The sequence below is a fragment of the Lontra canadensis genome, unplaced genomic scaffold (assembly GCF_010015895.1).
Source record: "Lontra canadensis isolate GAN:19392208 unplaced genomic scaffold, GSC_riverotter_1.0 scaffold17, whole genome shotgun sequence".
Taxonomy (NCBI): domain Eukaryota; kingdom Metazoa; phylum Chordata; class Mammalia; order Carnivora; family Mustelidae; genus Lontra; species Lontra canadensis.
Window position 1 is genome coordinate 13,250,593 of NW_022631011.1, and position 18,733 is coordinate 13,269,325.

General features: G+C 34.6%; 1 protein-coding gene across 5 annotated transcripts in view; it reads left to right on the forward strand.

The window, feature by feature from the left end:
- CCDC178 (coiled-coil domain containing 178) overlaps positions 1–18,733 on the forward strand; it is a 427,466-nt gene that overhangs the window by 259,050 nt on the left and 149,683 nt on the right. Inside the window, exon 19 of one of the 5 annotated variants that reach the window (XM_032859673.1) lies at positions 9,200–9,258. The exons of the other annotated variants lie outside the window; for them this stretch is intronic. Within the exon in view, the coding sequence (XP_032715564.1) occupies positions 9,200–9,202 (3 nt within the window). The 3' untranslated portion in view covers positions 9,203–9,258. Of the gene's footprint in view, positions 1–9,199; positions 9,259–18,733 lie in introns of those variants that run through there. 5 annotated transcript variants of the gene reach the window in all.

The following is an 18,733-nucleotide window of genomic DNA, read 5'->3' on the forward strand; positions in this document are numbered from 1 at the left end:
CTCACTGTTGCTCTGTGCTGCTGGTGCTTTCGGCACTCAGCAGTGGCTGTAGCCAGCTTAGCCGTGGTGAGTGTAAGAAAATGTTGCTGAGTCCATGTATAATTTCCATTCCATTAATTACCATAATCACCATGGCTACTTTTCTCATGAACTCAGTGGACACTAATGAAACCCAATAGAGTGACTGGGGAAAGAGGCTAACTCATAATCCATTGAACGGTTCATCCTAGCCACTTGAATTTAAAATCTTTCTTTGCTGAGGTCACCCTTTGGTAAACATTCACAAATATTCATGTTTGGGTTTTGTTTTTTGTTTGTTTTGTTTTGCCCAGAGAGGTCTATCTATACAACCTTTTCCCCTAGACATTCTTTTTACTAATTTTACTATCATATTCTTTCTAATAAGTCCATGACCCTCAGCCAAACCATTAGCCACAGCCAATGAATTGATATAGACTCATGCTATTGATATAGACTCTGGCAATTTCTCCTTTCAGACTAAATGAACAACTACATATACTACTCAGAAGGAAGTTCTTTTTAAAGGAGAGTTTTCTTTCACCACTTTTATTTACGACTTCTTCTACCTTCATGAAAGGTACTACAGTGCTGCAGCAGTACACTTTCAGGTGGTGCTTACATGTCAAGATCATTTGTAAACCAGGCCTAAGGTTTTTTTTTTTGTTTGTTGTTTGCTTTGTTTTGTTTCCTCAATCAATTAGTTGTAGGAGCTCCTGTAGCGGGTTGGGGAGGGTGAGGTGGTTACTTTCCTTGATCTTCTTAGGGTCCCTGGCTGAATCTGAAAATTAATAGACATATTAACAGGAGAAAATCATACAAATTTATCTAATGTAAATTTTGTGTTACACAAGAGCCTTCATAAGGAAAAGAAAACCAAAACAAACAAAACAGTTAAATCTGAGTATTTTTATGCTAGGTTTGATGTAGAGTTGATATGATGTGGAAATATTAATAGGTCAAAGAGTATGATGTAAGTATAATAAACTGAGGAAAACTTAGCAAGGCCTATTTATTCAGATTCTTCTCAGTGTTTCTTTGTCTTTGGAGATGAGGTTGCTCCTTTCCTCTGGGTATAGGGAGGGCACATCTCACAACGTTTTATAACTTATTTTAGGAGAGAAACGCTTCTGCTATTTTCTCAAACATCCTCAGCTTAAAATTACTCAGGATGCCAAAGAGCCATATTTTGGGGTAGTGTGTCTTGGACCCCATCATTTCCCATGAGACTGCAAGTGTGACCTGAGAGGCAGAAGAAATTCTAGCTGTGGACAACAGTCTTAGCCCATAGTTTCTGTCCTCTCCTGATTACAGATTTTGGATTTGCTTAGCCAACCTCCACAACAGTGTGGGCCAGTTACTTGTAATAAATCTATACCTGTCTGTCTGTCCATCCAGCTATCCTGGTGGTTCTATTTTGCTGATTGAACTCAAGATTCCCATGACTCACAACTTCTTTCAGTTACTCAATTAACACTAGTGTAGGTGCTGTTGTGAGGGATTTCGGCAGATTTAATTAATTAAGGTCCCAAATCAGTTGATTTTAAGAAAAGGAGATTATCCTGGGTGAGTCTGACCTAATCATGTGAGCCCTAAAAGGGACTAGGCTTTTCCTGGAAAAGGAGATTTGAAGTATTAGAAGGTTTTAGACAGGAAATTCTTCATTGCTGACTGGAAACTATAAGGGGGCACATGGTAAGGAATTGAGTGAGTCTCTTACGAGCCAACAGCAATGCCTGGCTAATGGCCAATAAAGAAACAAGGAGCTCAGTCACAGAGTCACAGGAAATAAATTCTACCAATAACCTGAGGGTGCTGGGAAGGGAATATTGCTCTAGTGGAGTCTCCAGAGAAGAACTCAGACTAGTTGACATCTTGAATATGAAATACTGAACAAAGAATCTAAATTGGCCATTCCTGAACTTCTGACCATCAGAACTGTGAAATAATAAATGGCTGTTGTGTTAAGCTGCTAAATTTGTGGTGATTTGTTATGCAGCAATACAGAAATAATACAATGCCACTCCACTAACTATCTACAATTTTACTTCTAGAAAATTAATTGAAACCATTCCTGTCTTAAATTTTTCAAGTAGTCTTTGGATCCTTGATTTTCCTTCTAAAGCAGATGTCCTTAACAGCACTAGAGTGGAATAGGTTTAGCCATCAGAGTTGTGATCCTAATCTCCCAAATTTCCTGGAATCCCCAGAGGTGAGTTGAGATTTAGAAAGGTAAAACCACCTCTGTAATAGCTCAGCTTTGCAGAAACACCCTGGCTTTCAAGAAGCTGTGTGGCAGACCCTAGGTTAATGATTCACAAATCCTAATTGTCTCAGTGATGACTAACAAACTGTGGCAATTCCTTGAATAGTAAGTTTCAGAAAACATTAGGAAAATTGTATCATTTTCTATTTCAAACCAAGAAACAGTCTCTTAACTATAGAGAGCAAACTGATGGTTGCCAGAGGGGTGGGGATGAGAGGATGGGTTAAATAGGTGATGGCATTTAAGGAATGCACTTGTGATGAGCACCAGGTGTTATATAGAAGTGTTGAATCACTACATTGTACACCCAAAACTAATATTGCACTATATGTTATCTAACTGGAATTTAAATTAAAACAAAACAAAAAAACCCTTTCAAGCTGAAAATAATCTCAAATTCCACTTGAGATTGGCATTAATTTGCCAAAATAAACCACAAGTTTTAAAAATCATTTCATTTGCAATATTATGGCTATCATTTATATTATGACTACTTAGAATGCACTAACCCTAAAGAATAGTTATTAGCAGATTTCTCTCAAAGTAAATCGAGAAAGTACCTAGACTGATACAGAATCACTGATTCCTTGAAAGTACATAGAAATTCAGGAGGAACTGACCTGATGTCTGTAATGAACTATGAACGATCAGCAATGGAGTGTAGTAGGAAAAAAATTGCCAAACTACACAAATGTAGCCTTGCAGAGATATGTATGGAGATAAATACAATCTCTGTCCAGTAACTATACACATTTTAATCAGAATTCTATTGTAGGCTTTGTGGCTGAAGAAAAATTCAAAATTTGGGGAGTTTTTCACAGACTATTAAGGTGATCAGATTATGAGAAACAGGAGCTTTAAAACTTGCTATTACTATTATTCCTAATGGGGAAAAAATATGTTGAAAATGAATTTTTTGTAGGATTTTCTTGCAATAAAGCTGTAACAAATTCTGGATATAGTACATTGCAATAAAGGAAATTATATAAAATAGAACTGTATTGAAACATGATACTTTTATACTAATATTTGTAAACACTAATGCTTTTGCTGTCCGTCTGTGAGTGCAATTTCCAGATATAAAAACACTGGGACTAAGTAATTAAGGAGCATCAGGGATTAGGATGAATTGGAAAGATACTATCCTACAGGCATTTAAATTATATATATGCATAAGCAACTGTTGCCATGTTCCATTTAGCCCACATATTGCCAAGTTTGTGTTTTAGAAATTTGATGGAAGATAGTTGAAAATGGTAAAAAGCTATTTTCCTCATATTCTGCTTCTGGATTTTTCTGAGGCCTCCTTTAACTTAGGGACAGATCAGTAAATGTAGCTATCCACCATTAATTAGTAACCGATTAATAAACACTAAGTGCTTATTAACTATTAAGTAATGATTTTGGAATTCAGTGTCCAATTTTCATTTCAATGTTCTTCTCACTTACTGGACTCTCTCTCTTCCAGCCCCCAAGGTATCTTCTCACATATGCTTGGCTCCAGATCACATGGTGATCTGGACCACTAGGGTCCCTGTTGGACACCATTCCCAGGACAGAGGCAGAACCGTGTGCTGCAGACATTCTCTGGTATCTGGAATTTCCCCCCCTCTTCCTTCTTTTCACCTTGTCTATTAAAAGAGAGAAGGGATCCTCCATTTCTTGTCTCATGAAGGTTTACATCTATTTTGCCTAGAAATAAACCAACCTCTTCATTTGAGTAGCAAAGATGGGGGTGGGAAAGGCGCTATCATAGAAAATCATTTGCTGCACTCACTTTTCTCCTTTGTCAATCTCCCCTAATAGTTCAAAGTCCAATTGCTTTCTATTTAAAAAGAAAAAAAAAAATTCCCTCTGGAAACTACCAAGTCTTGTCTATAATGATGTTGGCTCTGTTTTATGACAAAGGGACTAACACAAAAATTTGAATACTTTTTAATTTCTCATGTTCTACCTGACATCTATAATCACTAGCCTGGAAAGAATTTTAACCAATGACATTAAGATGAAGAATTCAGCATTCCTTTAGCAAGCCTTGAATTTTAGGTTTTATATATGTGTGGAATCATGCAATTTCTATAACTTAACCAGTAGTGTCCCTTGCATTCAGCCCAAAAGCATCTCAGATAGTAGCCTGTGCCAGATGTTTCTGAGGGAGTAAAACATATAATGTACCTAATTTTGCAAAACTACACAATAGGTAGACATTTCTTTCTCACCCCAGCTGGTGATCAGTTTATGCCCTGAAGCTTGGAGATTTATAGCCCTTGTAATTTTATCCTAAACAGAGTAATTGCAGATACTCTTCCATTGCTATTATTTTAATTAGTGATGAAGACTTTGCCAAGATGTTGAATTTCAAAGTAATGAATTTCATCTGGGTAAGATCTGGTAGGTAGTTGTGACCATTTCAAGATAGGTTTTATCCTCACAAATTATTTTCTTACCAATTTTGAAGTTTTTATTTATTTAGGAATTTTACCCCAGCTTATTCTAAAATTATTTAAGAAATGTCATGCCACTGACAAGTCATTAAGTCTCTTTCCAAAAACATCAAAGTCCAACAAAAAAAATATACACGTTGTTAACTTTAAAGGTAAATGTGTTTTAAAATTATCAGAGGTTGTTGATTTTTAACAGATAATTTGCACAAAACAATTCAGTGTGCACAAGAGTATAAAATAATTTCCTTAAAATTTTAATGTTCAGGAAGACTAAACTGTAATTTAATTCATTGTGGCTTCCTCCCACCAGACATTTAATCTTGTTGAGTGTGGGTTTTCTTTTGTATTTTGATATTCCATGGAGAATGAAAAAGAAATGCTTAGGTAGAGTTGGGTTTTAAGGAATTTTCTTATAAACAGAGGTTTCTCATCAAAGACCATGATTTTATTTTTATTAAAAACAAAACAAAACAAAAAAAACAACTTTTTTAAACCCTTGGTTTTTATGAATAGAATTCACGAGGGTCTGTCATCGTCAACTTAGGCCCACGGCTTGGTTATTTCATTTATAATAGGTGTGCCTTTTAATCAGCATGGATTTTCTTTGATGTTCATGTTTTTTTCTCTGTAGAAATGCAGGAATTCCCCATCATCTTCTGTTTGTCCTGGCCATAAGTACTTGTGGTAGGGTACAGAATAATCACCAAAACAAATGGAGCGATAATAATAGGGAAGACGTTTGGAGCCCAAGTGCTGATCTTGTTCCCCCAATTCATATGATGAACCCAACATTAAAGCTAACTGGCTATGAAAGCTAACAAAGTGAAACTTGTAGTAGACAGCCAGTGTGACTCTGCTGTTGTACCCTCTTCTGCTGAGCTCTTCACTTTATCTTTCAGGAAAACATAATCTACTCCAGAATTCCATCCCCGGGCAAATGAATGAATGAATGAATGAATGAATATAAGTTATGTAGCTGGAAAATAAAGGAGAAAGAAAACTCCAAAGAGAAATTTGTAACTAATTTTTTCAGAGGGAACTTAACTTTTGAATATAATTAGTAGGTTTAAATTGGACATGATCATCTAGCTTCTATTTTGAATTTTATTTCACTTATTCTTTCTTCCTAGGTAACACAAAGGTTGAAAATAAAAAGAAATACAGCATATAACATTACCTAACACAGTGGGGCAGAGAATTTTGCTAGTAGTCCATTTTCCCTATACAGAAAACTGGAGAGAAACTTAGACTGTGCTTGTACTGATCTGAGTGTGTAAAAGCCAGAGAGCTCATTTTAGGAAGCTACATTTAGACTAAGGCCATATAAAAATTGTGATTTTTTTTTGTCTTATCAAAATATAAAAAATACCAGGCTTATTATCCAACTTAAATGTTGATATATAATTTACAGATTTATGAAAGCTGAATAGTTTTATATATTTAATACAACAGTTTGGTAAAGACTTATTGGTTTGAAACCTTCTCATTTGTTAGTTTTGGCAATCTGGATAGCTTTAGGGAAGAAAAGTGGTAGACAACCTAGCTTTAGCATTCAAGGAAAATAAAAGTACTAGGAAAAAAGATTAAAATTATATATTTCATTATAATTTTGTTAAATGGAACTATAATGAACTACGTAATAATTGACCACTTGAACTTTATATTACTAGTCCTTCTGTATACTTTACCATACATTTTCACTTCCACTCAGTTATTTTATTTTTATAACCATCATGTTAGGTAGTGGGGCAAATTTTATTGATCTTATGAAAGGAGAATAATAGTAATACACAGCTAATACACAATAGACTTTGAGACCTGTCATTCCCATTGTATCTAACTGCTGTCCTCATATTAATTGTGTCTAAATAATTTTTTCATATAATCCATGGAGGAAAGTAAAATGTGAAATTTTAACTGATAACATGCAAAATTGGTCAAGAAGATGTTTGACCTACCCCAAACCAAAGCAATTTCCATCCTTAAAAAAAAATCTATAAATATAAATGATCACATTAACAGTAAAGGAAGGAAAGAAATAATAATCTAAATAGATTTGTGAAATTTAAAGACCATTCATGGTAACTAACAAACCAGAAATAGGAAATAACTTGTTTAACATGAGAAAAAAATGACTTTAGAAGCTGCAATTATTTGAAAACATTATTTATACATTGAAAATCTAATGGATTCTACAGATAAATGCTAAAATTAATTCATGAATTGGAGTCAGTGGATTGAAGATAAACAAAGATTTATGGCCTCTCCATATAGTAGCCATAAATAATGATAAGATCTTAAATGGATACTACTTATAATTGAATAGCTGAACATCAAATGCCCAGGTATGTGTCTACCAAAACATATAGCAGTATTCTCCACAGAAAACTACAAAACATCTCTGACAAAAATCAAAGATATTCTAAACAAATGAAGTGATCTACTAAGTTTATGAATTAGAAATTTCAAATTTTAAAGAATGTGAATTCTTCCAAATTAACTTATATGTGTAATGGAATCAAAATTAAAAACTCAAGCAGAATTTTTGGAATTTGATGCATGAATATTCTGAAATGTATGAGACCCCCTAAAAGTCAAGTGTAGTGAAGACATACTTGAAGAAGGATAAAGTTAGAGACATACACTACCAGATATCCAGATTTACTATAAGGCTACAGTATAAGAAAGTGTGCTATTGGTGCAAAAATAAGAGAGAAATACAGTAGAATACAGGTTCCAGAAACAGACCCAGAATGTAAACATGGCTTGTTGATTTATAAGAAGATGCCACCAAAATTGTGTAAGAGAATGTATTGGAAAATAACTGGTACAAAATCAACAAATGACACATGAGTGATTAAGTATCTATACTAAAAAATAATCTTGACCTTTTATTTCACAACATATATAAAAATCAATTCCACTACATATGTAATTGTGAAAGGTATATAAAGCTTTTAGAGAAAAACATATGAGAACATCTGTTTTATTCTGGAGTTGCTAAAGATGTTTAAAATAAGATTCAAGTATCAATCGTGAAAGAAAATGTTCATAAACTGTAGTCTTAAAATTAAGAACTTCCATTGATCAAGACACCGTTAAAGAATGAAAACACAAGCCACAGTTAGAAAAACTACTTAGGATACACTTACCCAGCAAAATTCTCTCATCCATAATAAATGAGGAACCCCTAACAGAACAATAAAGATAGGCAGCTTAATTAAGAAAAAATGGCAAACACTTGAAAAATCACTTCGCAAAAAGGGCTATACAAAGGGGCAATAAACATATGAAAAGGCAGTCATTATAATAATCATAGAAATGCAAATTAAAACTATCATGACTTGTCTCTAAATGTTTATTTAAATAGCTGAAATTTAAAAATTAGATAAGAATGTAGAGTAACAGGAACTCTCAAATATCTCAGGTGGGAAGATAAATTGGTATACTCATTTAAAAAATGCTGACACTATCAAACTAGAGTTGAATGTATGTATGATTTGACTTCTAGATGTCAAGATTTAGTATGTATGTGTCCAAAATACGTTAATGTTTTGTACAAAACGTTAACAACTTTATTCATAATAGCTCCCCCACACAAATTCATTAACAGTGGAATGGATAAACTCTAGTTTATTCATACAATGGAATAATATATAGCAATGTAATGAACGAAGTGTTGCTACACAGAAAAATGTAGGTGAATCTAACAGAATTGGTAATAAGCAAAGGATGCCAGACTCAAAAGTATATACACTGTGGGATTATAATTATATGACAACTGAAAATAAGCAAAACTTATGAGTTGGGAGTGTGGTTCATTATTAACTGAAAAGGGACAAGAGCGAAGCTTTTGGGGTGAGGGTTATTTTTTCTATATTTTCATCTAGGTGTTGGTAATGTAGGGATGTTCATTTATTAAAAAAGAAAAATTCTTTTTAACTATGTATTCATGTAGGTATGTTACCTACATGTAGGTATGTTGCCCCTCAATAAAAACTATGTATTCATGTAGTTATGTTGCCCCTCAATAAAAAAAAAAAAATGAAAACAAATCAATGTAATTAACATAGATTTTAATGGATAGAAAACACACTTGCCACAACCTTTTTATAAAGGATATATACCAACTGCAAAAATTTTGCATTTTTTAATAAAACAGAATTTAGGTGAGCATTGACTATATATTCCAGATTTAAGAGAGTACAGTAAAATTTCTTTAAACATATTTTGCCATTTAGATGGTTTAGCAGTTTTGACAAGTTTATTCTCCTTGTATCATGTATATAGATATAAAAATTATATAATTATCTTAGAAATCTAGTAATCTGTTTATATTCGTAAGAGTTGGTTAATATTTCTGAAAGTTTAAGAAATTACTCACCCAACAGTTTCTTAGACTGTCAAAAGTTATAATGACCTGTGGTGTATAAATCACCATACTTGAACCATACTTGAATCTTACTTGTAGTAACTGTATCTGATGTGGAAAGAGGGGTCAAGCTGGACCTGGCTGCCACTGGAATGAAGTACTGTTCCATTACCATATCAACAGACAGCTCAGAAATACTTAGGCAGAAACAGACCCAGACCAGCTTTAAGAAGGAAAGAAAAACAAAAACAAAAAAACAAAGTTTTTTTGGTAATAGACAGAGGTAATAAACAGAGGTGTCCTTTTTACTTGCTGTGTTTTGTTTTGATTTTAGTAATTTATCCCACACAAGTGATGTCTTTAACAGAAGAGCTTTTTTTAATTATTGTAAGTTGAATTCAAAATCATCTGCATGATCAACCATCAATAGACAAGTTAAGCATTTAAAAATTATGAACTAGGGAGTTTTGTACTTAACAGAATAGGATATTCATAATATATTTAAGTTTATATTTAATTACTATGAAGAAACATGTAACCATCAAATTTTCTTCACTATCTTAATAATAGACCTTTAATATATAATCAATAAATTGTCAAGTGAATGAATAAATATATTTCAAAATAGAGATAATAGTCTAGTCTATCTGGTACAGTTAACATAAGCAAAAATTTAGTTGGGAGCTCATGGCGTGGTCTATATCATGTTAGAATTGATTTTTGGGTGGTTGTTCACATGCTATAACTTACTTCACACACTGACAGAATAAATGCTTTATACAAAAATGAGTGAATTATTCAATAGTTTTAAAAATTCATTTATTAATGAACTTGTTGCAAAGAAGAGTCAATGCTTGATTTCCCATCATCAAACAGTTTTTATGGAACGTATTATTAATTTTTATAAATCTAGGACCTAACACAATACCTGAGTCACCATGGTAATTTTATGTTGCTGACTTAATAAATTCATGTGAACTTAGAAGCTTAAAATAATACTAAGTTATTTTCTCACAGCTCTGTATGTCAGAAGTCTTGAGTGAGTCTCACTGGGTTAAAATCAAGTGGTGGGAGACTCCCTAAAAGCATCAGTTGCAGATTGCTGGCAGAATTCAGTTTCCTGTAGTTGTGGGAACTAGGTCCCTGTTTTCCTTCTGGCTATGGACAGAAGGCCATTTCTACCTTCCAGAGGCCCTTGCATTCCTTGACTTGTAGCCTCCTTTCATCTTTAAATGGGGAAAAAGAGATGATCAAGTCTTGCTTTCATTTTAATTTTGTCCTATATCTTCCTTTACATTCTCTGAACTTCAGCCCAGAAAGATTCTCCAATTTTAACAATTTATGTGTTTAGATTGTCTCACCTAGGTAATCTAAAATCACCCCTTCATCTCCCGTTCTGTCCTTAAATCACACCTGCAATCTCCTTTGCCATGAACAATAGCATATTCATAGGCTCCTGAGATGATAGCCCTAATAGTTATCCATAAGAACCCCCAAGGACATACTTCTGAAGGGCTGACTTGATCACAGATGCTTGGAAGAATAGATGGCCTTCATAGACTTCAGATAGCTTCCGTGAATGTCATTTTATTCAAATTTAAGCTCGTGGTTTCTTCATTGGGGGAGTCCAGATTTCAGCACGTAATGGCATATGAATGAATGAACTGATTTCCACTTGAGGGCTATGCTCAGGCTAATGTTTGCTCTGAGATCAAAGAAAGAAGGTTTCAGAAGTGAACATAGCATTTTATTCCAGGAGGCTTTCCCGCCCTCCTCTTCCTTCCTTCCTCTCTCCCTCCCACCCTCCCTTTTTTCCTTTCTTCCTGGAAAAATTGAAAGAAAGAAATGTTTATGAGGGAGAAAGTTGGCCTGATATTGGCAAAGGTATGAAGTAGGAATGGCACTTGGAACATAGGACAAAGAAAGGATGAACCCTATGAAACTGAGTAGCTTTGCCTGTCTCATCTAAAGAGAGAACAGTGTATAATGTGTTTCAATTTAAAACATAGAGTACTTCTCCATAATGAAGCCATTGAAATACATGGGAAATTTGTTTTGCTTTTTTAAAAATCTTTGGGATAAGTAATTTGAATGCTGCTACTGTATTCTTATTTACTATTGTTTGTTTTTAAGATTTCATTTATTTGAGACAGAGAGAGAGAATATGCATACATGAGCAGGGCAGAAGAAGTGGGGGAAGAGGGAGAGGGAGAAGCAGACTCCCCACTGAGCAGGGAGCCTGATGCAGGGCTGAATCCCAGGACCCTGAGTTCATGACCTGAGCCTAAGGCAGATGCTAACCCACTGAGCCACCCAGGCGCCCCTCTTATTTATTACTTTTAAGCTTTCTTTTAAAGTGTTCTTATCTGTCTGCAACCAAGAAGATCCTCTGTATTTTTTAAAAATCAAGTTATAGTTATTTCTTGTGAAACTGTCTTACTTTTTTTTTTTTTTTTCATTTTAATCTCCTGGGTTGTGAGAACACAGCTTAGCAAAGTGTATAAAGGCAGCAAAGCAGGTAGTTTAGATTTCTGTTAGTCTTCCAAGGAAAACCTACAAGTAAACTGGAATACAACACAGAGAGATTATACAGTAAAATGCTTTTGTAAACTAGGATTTAAAGAACTGGAAACCTTATTATTTTTCTCAGTCAAAATGTAAATGGGTAAATTTTTATGTTTTTATGTTGTAAAAATGAATTGTGAAATGTTTCTCTACAGAATGAGAAAACATGTAAAATGCCTTTCCAACTATAATACTCCAAAAAGTCCACCTATTTAAGAACATTTGGCTGGAGTAGATCCTTAAACAAAATAAAAATTATTCACGTTCAGCCCACCTATTTCCTCTGCCCTGTGTCAACAGGACATGAGTATAATATAGTTCATTTATCTAGTCATTCAATAATGTTTACTGAGATACTAATATGTACTGGGCCAAAAAATAAGGTACAAAAAGTTCATAGAAGGAAATTAATACAAAGATATTAGCTATAATAACTATAATAAATAATGGTGATTGCAGTGACGGCTATACATAGTACAGTAGTATAGTACTGACTGGGCCTTACCCAGTGCCAGTTTTCCAAGACAAGTTGAAAATTCTAATCTTTACACATTTTACCATGTATCAGTACATATGTGCAATATTTGCTATCAGTGAATTAGGAATTACTTCCCAATAACATAAATGCCAGGTTTATTGTTTTTTGTTGTTCTGCATCCCTACTAAGAGATTCTAGCTTGTTTTACATTTTTTTATTCTCTGGCTTTCTTCATGTCTTTAGATAGATTAAACAGAAAACTACTTACGTGTATCTCTGTATAAGAATATAATTGTATTTGTCCTATACTTACTTATGCAAACTTATTGGCACTCTTGTGACTTCATGCTGGCTAACATAGCATATTGATACAGAAACATAAACTATCTCTAATCCGCCTTTCCAGAAAGACCAAACGTTGTCAGTTTCATTCATTTTCCACCACCACTATCCAAATGAGTGTCTTGCCAGCCTTCAAAATGAAGGCAGCCATAGGTGAATTACACAATATACATCTCACCTTTTATTCATTGTCTTAGATTTCTGTGAAGTGTCTTATAATCTGAAAAAAAAAAAAAAAACATGGGGCAGTCATTATATCTCAAATGTTTTTCATTTTTTGAGACATTTCTATTTTTATGCCATGGTGACTTGGAAAGAAAAATAGGTTGAGGAAATGATGGGAAGGGAAAATAGTATCTTCAGGAAGGATGATAACAAGGGGAATTTAGTTGAATAGCATCGTGCTTGGCAAACATAATGAGGATGAAGCAATAGGAAAAAAAGGAATAAATAAGTTGAAGAAAAATGAAAGATGAGAGAAAAGGAAGACATAGAGGGAAATAACTATAAATTTGGTAAATAATTATAATGACAGATTTCTTCATGTCTTTATATGTTATGACCATGACTAGTTGATATTCAGAATAAATCTTAGGGTTGTGGCCCTGGGGGACCTTATATTGCAGAGATATATACAAGAGTTGTTTGGTATTTCGTGACTTATTTTAAGGGTTTTCATTAAAACCCTGAAAAAAATGTGTAAGATCTAATAACCCATCCATTTAATCATTTTAAGAGAGAATGGTGTTATTGCTGACTATATAGAACCTGCATATCTTTCCATTTTCATTTATTTTGCCTCCCCATACCTTTAATTCCCAGTTATTTCTTTCCAGCTCTCATTGGTACTTTCTAGTGTGTTGAATTATGCAATATTTATCAATCTGTTTCTGTCTTGTGTACTCCATACTATTTTAAAGATCATCCTGTGTTACTATAATATATAGCTAGTGCCTTTCTTCTAATCATTTTATAGTCTTTCATGGTAGGTGACCACCACATTTTACTAAGCCATTCAGCAAATGAATGGACATCTATGTCACCTGCAAAATTAAACTTTAACTTAGCAATGTAAAGTTAACCATGGACCCCCAAATCAGAAATTACAGTAGAACAATGAACAGACCTCTAGCTTCCTATAATGCAGGACCTACACGAACCACATTTAATTTTAGAAGGTGTAGGGTAGATGCATTCAGGCATTATTTATGGTATCTTCACAGCTCTGACAACTCTCTGCAAAGTTATCGTGTTCATTTTGAGGGCGCTTAAAAAGCTCACAAGCATCTCCTTATTTTAAAGGTCTTGGAGATACTTGAATTATTAATAGGCTGTGCCTCCTTAATATATGCCTTTGCTTGAAAAACAAAATGCTTTCAGCAGTCTTTCTCTTTGTGCAGGTATATGTACAGCCAAAATCAACCTTGAATGAGAGACCTAGATTGAAACTTTGTTTTTCATGATACTGATATACTAGAGCAAGGTTCAGCAAACTTTTCGTATAAAGGAAAAGATAGTGAGTATTTTAGGCTTTGTGACCCACTCAGTCTCTGTTGCCATTACTCAACTCAACCACCACAGAATAAAGGCAATCATGACAATATGTAAATGAACAATGGAATAGTGCTCCACTAACATTTCTTTACAAAAATAGGAGGTGGGCTAGATTTGGCTGGAAAGGCATAATTTGATGAAACTTGTTCTAGAAAGTGATTTTGGGGGGCATCTGGGTGGCTCAGTTGTTATGTATCTGCCTTTGGCTTAGTTCATGATCCCAGGACCTGAGGATCCTGCCCTACCTCGGGCTTCCTGCTCCGGGTGATCCTGCTTCTCCCTCTCCCTTTGCCTGCTGTTCCCCCTGCTGTGCTTTCTCTCTCTCAGTAGAATAAATAAATAAAATCTTAAAAAAGAAAGTGATTTTTTTTCCCATACTGGGATTAAGTTACCTGGGGGACTAGATGGGTCTCAAAATGAGTATTTATAGAAAATTGCCTCAGGTATTTTTAATCCTACTGAGATCCATCACAAAGGTTTAGACAGTACTCCAATATGAGTAACAACATCAGGCGATCAGAGATACTCATGATCGTTTATCAGTAAGGAGACTATCTAACTGAGAGGAGCAGAAGAGAAAAAGCATTAGTAATAATTTTATCTATAAGGATATTTTACTAGACTGCAAATAATTTACTATACTTTTCATAGTTGGTACTTCTGAAATTGGGCCTAAATTTTTCTGACCCCACATTCCCAAGGAAAAGACACTGAAGCATTTTTTAACATATATTTAATTATATATAGTTATGTATATACTTAATTCCAAAGAAGTCTCTTCTCTGTGAGCATGCAGTTTATTTTGAAAGACTGATGTAATTCTATAAAATATCCAAAAATTAGAACATTCACACCTATCAATCTAGAATCTAAAAGGTTCTGTAATTCACATTCAAGATTAGGAAGTGATATATTCCCAGAAAGGATATTAGGCTGAAATCAGATTATATTCTAGCAGTACTGATATTCTCTTTCTGTGTGACGTTAGATAAGAAATTGATTTTCCTGGCCTCCACTTCCTCATTGACAAGTAAGTGTTTTTGAAAAGTTTCTGTTCCTTAAACTCTTGGAATAAACTAATACTGTCTGTCTAGAGTATGAAAATGGCTGTATGTGTGAAGAAGGACTTTAATATTCTATTTCATGTGCCTCTCTACTATTTGTGTATAATATAATCAGCAAGCATTATTTTATAATGGATTTTATAAAGATTTTATAAATGGGTTTTAAAAAGAAATATTTAAATTCTCATATAACATGGACGTGGCAATGAAATTGGCATTAAGCATAAATATTTTCAAAATTAAACATTTGCTACAAATAAAAGGTGAGCTCAGGTTACTTGACTGTAGCAATAGGAAGTTATGAAATATCTTATATTTTAATTTTTCAATGAATTTAGTTAATTTATGCTATATTGTATGTACTTGAACCTCTTAGATCAGTCTCACATTTGTAATAAAGTTTCTAGGTACTGTTCTTACAGTTTCTGCATTTATGTAGTGCATTATTACTTTAGGATAAAGTTAGTTGATAATTCCTTAACTCTTTTTGCTGATGACCTTTTAAAGCTGCATAATTAGAATAAGTTGTGGTTATTGTATTGGAATCTCTATCCCACGGGCCAACAAGGCAGCACATTAATTCTCTGCATCACCCACTCCATGGGCAGTGCCATCAGCACAAAGATATTATTCTTTGTAATTACATAAAGAAAGGGTCTATTTAGTGTTAACTGACCTTTGTGTGACCGATCAGCCTTTTCCACCAGTGAAGTAGAAATGTATATCATTAAAATGTGAGTAAATAGGAAACCTTTCTAAATCTTAAACTATTCAAATCAGGACGTGCATATGAAGAGGAAATTGTTCAGTCTTTCATCTGCCATGGTGAAAAGAGTACCAGCCTTTAAATATATATTTTAAAAATATTGACAAATTGAAATACAATTAAATTACAAAACGCATAGAAATATTTAGCAAGGAAGTGATAAACAAATATGTTTCTGTTTAACAATCTTAAACAATAGTAGAGGACACATTATTTAACGAAAGGTTAAAATTTGAAGTTTACTTAATAAGTAGTAAATTTATAGGAATTATTATTACTGTGGTTTATCACTTATAGAGGGCATGCATGTAATATAATTGTTTACATCATGTATTTTTACCTTGAAAAAATTCACTGGTATATATAGATTATGTGACACCAATTTTTACCCTCTTTTTCTTACTACAAAATTTGTTTCTCTGATCAGTTACATTGCATTCTTTGAGGGGTTTGCATTATATGGAAGAAAACTGGTCAGATAGAAATTCAATAGCTAATGGAAGTGGCATTTGTAAAGCATTTCTTTCTTTTTTTTTTTTTTTTAAAGATTTTTTATTTGCTTATTTGACAGAAAGAGAGAGACAATGAGAAAGAGAGAGCAGAGGCGGGAGGAGTAGGAGAGGGAGAAGCAGGCTCCCCACTGAGCAGGGAGCCTAATGCTGGGCTCCATTCCAGGACCCTGGAATCATGACCTGAGCCAAAGGCAGCCGCTTAACGACTGAGCCACGCAGGCGCCCCTATAAAGCATTTCTTAAAGACATCAGGTAGTTATAGGAGAAATGCTACAGTCAACATACATCCACGTTAATTATATGGTTTTTAATATTTAACAAGCATCTATAGCTCTAGGATAGATTTTTCCTGCTGATAACATAGACAGGACTCTGTATGTGAAATATATATAGAATCTGCCTTAAAAAGATGACTCTTGGGGCACCTGGGTGGCTCAGTTGGTTAAGCAACTGCCTTTGGCTCAGGTCATGATCCTGGAGTCCTGGGATCCAGTCCTGCACTGGGCTGCCTGCTCAGCGGGGAGTCTCTTCTCCCTCTGACTCTCTCCCCTCTCATGCTCTCTCTCTCACTCTCATTCTCTCTCAAATGAATAAATAAAATCTTTTAAAAAATGACTCTTCCTTGGAACTTTGCTTATCACTTTCACTGGAACTGATCTCTCATGGAACTACTATCATTTGGATATGTCTTTTATCCTTTTTCATGTCTGATGTATTCTGGTGTAGTTAGCTTTGTGAATGCCTCAGTTTCCTTATCTGATTGCAAGCTTCCTCAGCCCTGAAATTGTGTATTTTTTCATGCTGGTATCAATAATTCCCGGCCAAATATCTACCATGAACAACATCTAAAAATAATAAGGAACAAGCACGGTTAATACAGAGTATTAATACTCAGTGGGGACTCAGTGGATACTTCTGAATTCTTTAAGAGGCAATGTCATAGTCTCCGTTGGTGAACATTATGAGTGAATTGACTGCATCTATATTTGTAACCCCATCAGGGAGCTAAGATAAAGAGTCCTGATTGTTTATCCTATATGTATGTGGTCTTGTGTGGGGGTGCTGGAGTGGAGTAACTACCAGAAACCTGGCAGGGACAGGTGCTATTCGACCTCTCAGAGTGTTCCCAAGAGTGCTTTGTGTATACCAGTTGCTCAGTAAGCATTTTGAATAAATTACTGGATAGAGAGCATTCTGTCAAACATGGTAATATATAGAGTCTGAGGCACGTAACAACCTTGATGCGGAGGACTGATTTGTTCATTTAAAAATCAAGAATGTTCAAGACTAATTATCAGAGAACTCATGTTGGACAAGAGACTGGTTTCCATGGCAGCACAGACAAGGAAGTGGGTCCTGGGAGAGTTAGAACAGTTACTTGCTCCTTTGAGGCTTCAGGGTATCGACACATATCATTCTTACAGACTTGCTTCTTGGAAACACTGGGGAGGACTCTCGTTTTCTGTAGTAATTGGTGTATAGATTTTAAGGCAACAGCAATACAGTAATGCCTCTCTGCACACAGTAGGTGATGCACCTATACATGTGCTTTCTCTATGTCTGTTATATCGTTAGAAAATTGGCATGTTTTTCAGGCATTTATGTTCACCATGCTAATTCCCGTTAATCAAAGGGAATGCTTTTGAAGTGACAGTGTTCACAAAGAGACTTCAAGCCTCTAGGTCTCCTTTATTCTTAACTCTATCCCCTGCACATTCCATGAATCAGTCTCGGTACTGTTGCTTACTTGAATAATATCAAAGGGTCACTGCATGCAAAGCTACCAATCCAATGTCCTAAACTGGCAGAGATGTGCTCAAGGCATATGTGGGGTTTTAATAGTATGATATCACTGGTTTAATGCATGAACATATGTACAAGATCATGTGCTACTGAAACACTGGTGCTTGGAATGGAGCATTATTTATGATGCTTTGCATCAGTGGGATACTAAATATATGGGTACTTTTCATTGTTTTCATAGTAATATTTTAAAGCCTAGAGATAACAGAACATTTAACACAATCCATGAAAGCCTAATTCACAAGTCATAGGTAACAACAATCTAATAGTCCTAAAGGGGCCATAAAAGCATTCCTCTTAAGTGACTCACCCAGCTTTGCTCAAATATATGTTGACCCACGTAGCAGGAGAGTTTTGATCCCTGCCAAATAAAAGACTGTTCTAAGATTCAAATCTCTGATTATTTTTTCTATGAGGCCTTTTCTGACCAACGCCCCCATCTAGTGGAATCAATTCCACCTGGTAGAATTGATTACAGTACTTCAAGAGATACCTCGAAATAGACTTGTTTACTCTTCTGCATCCTCCTACTCTAGCTTCTAATTCCTG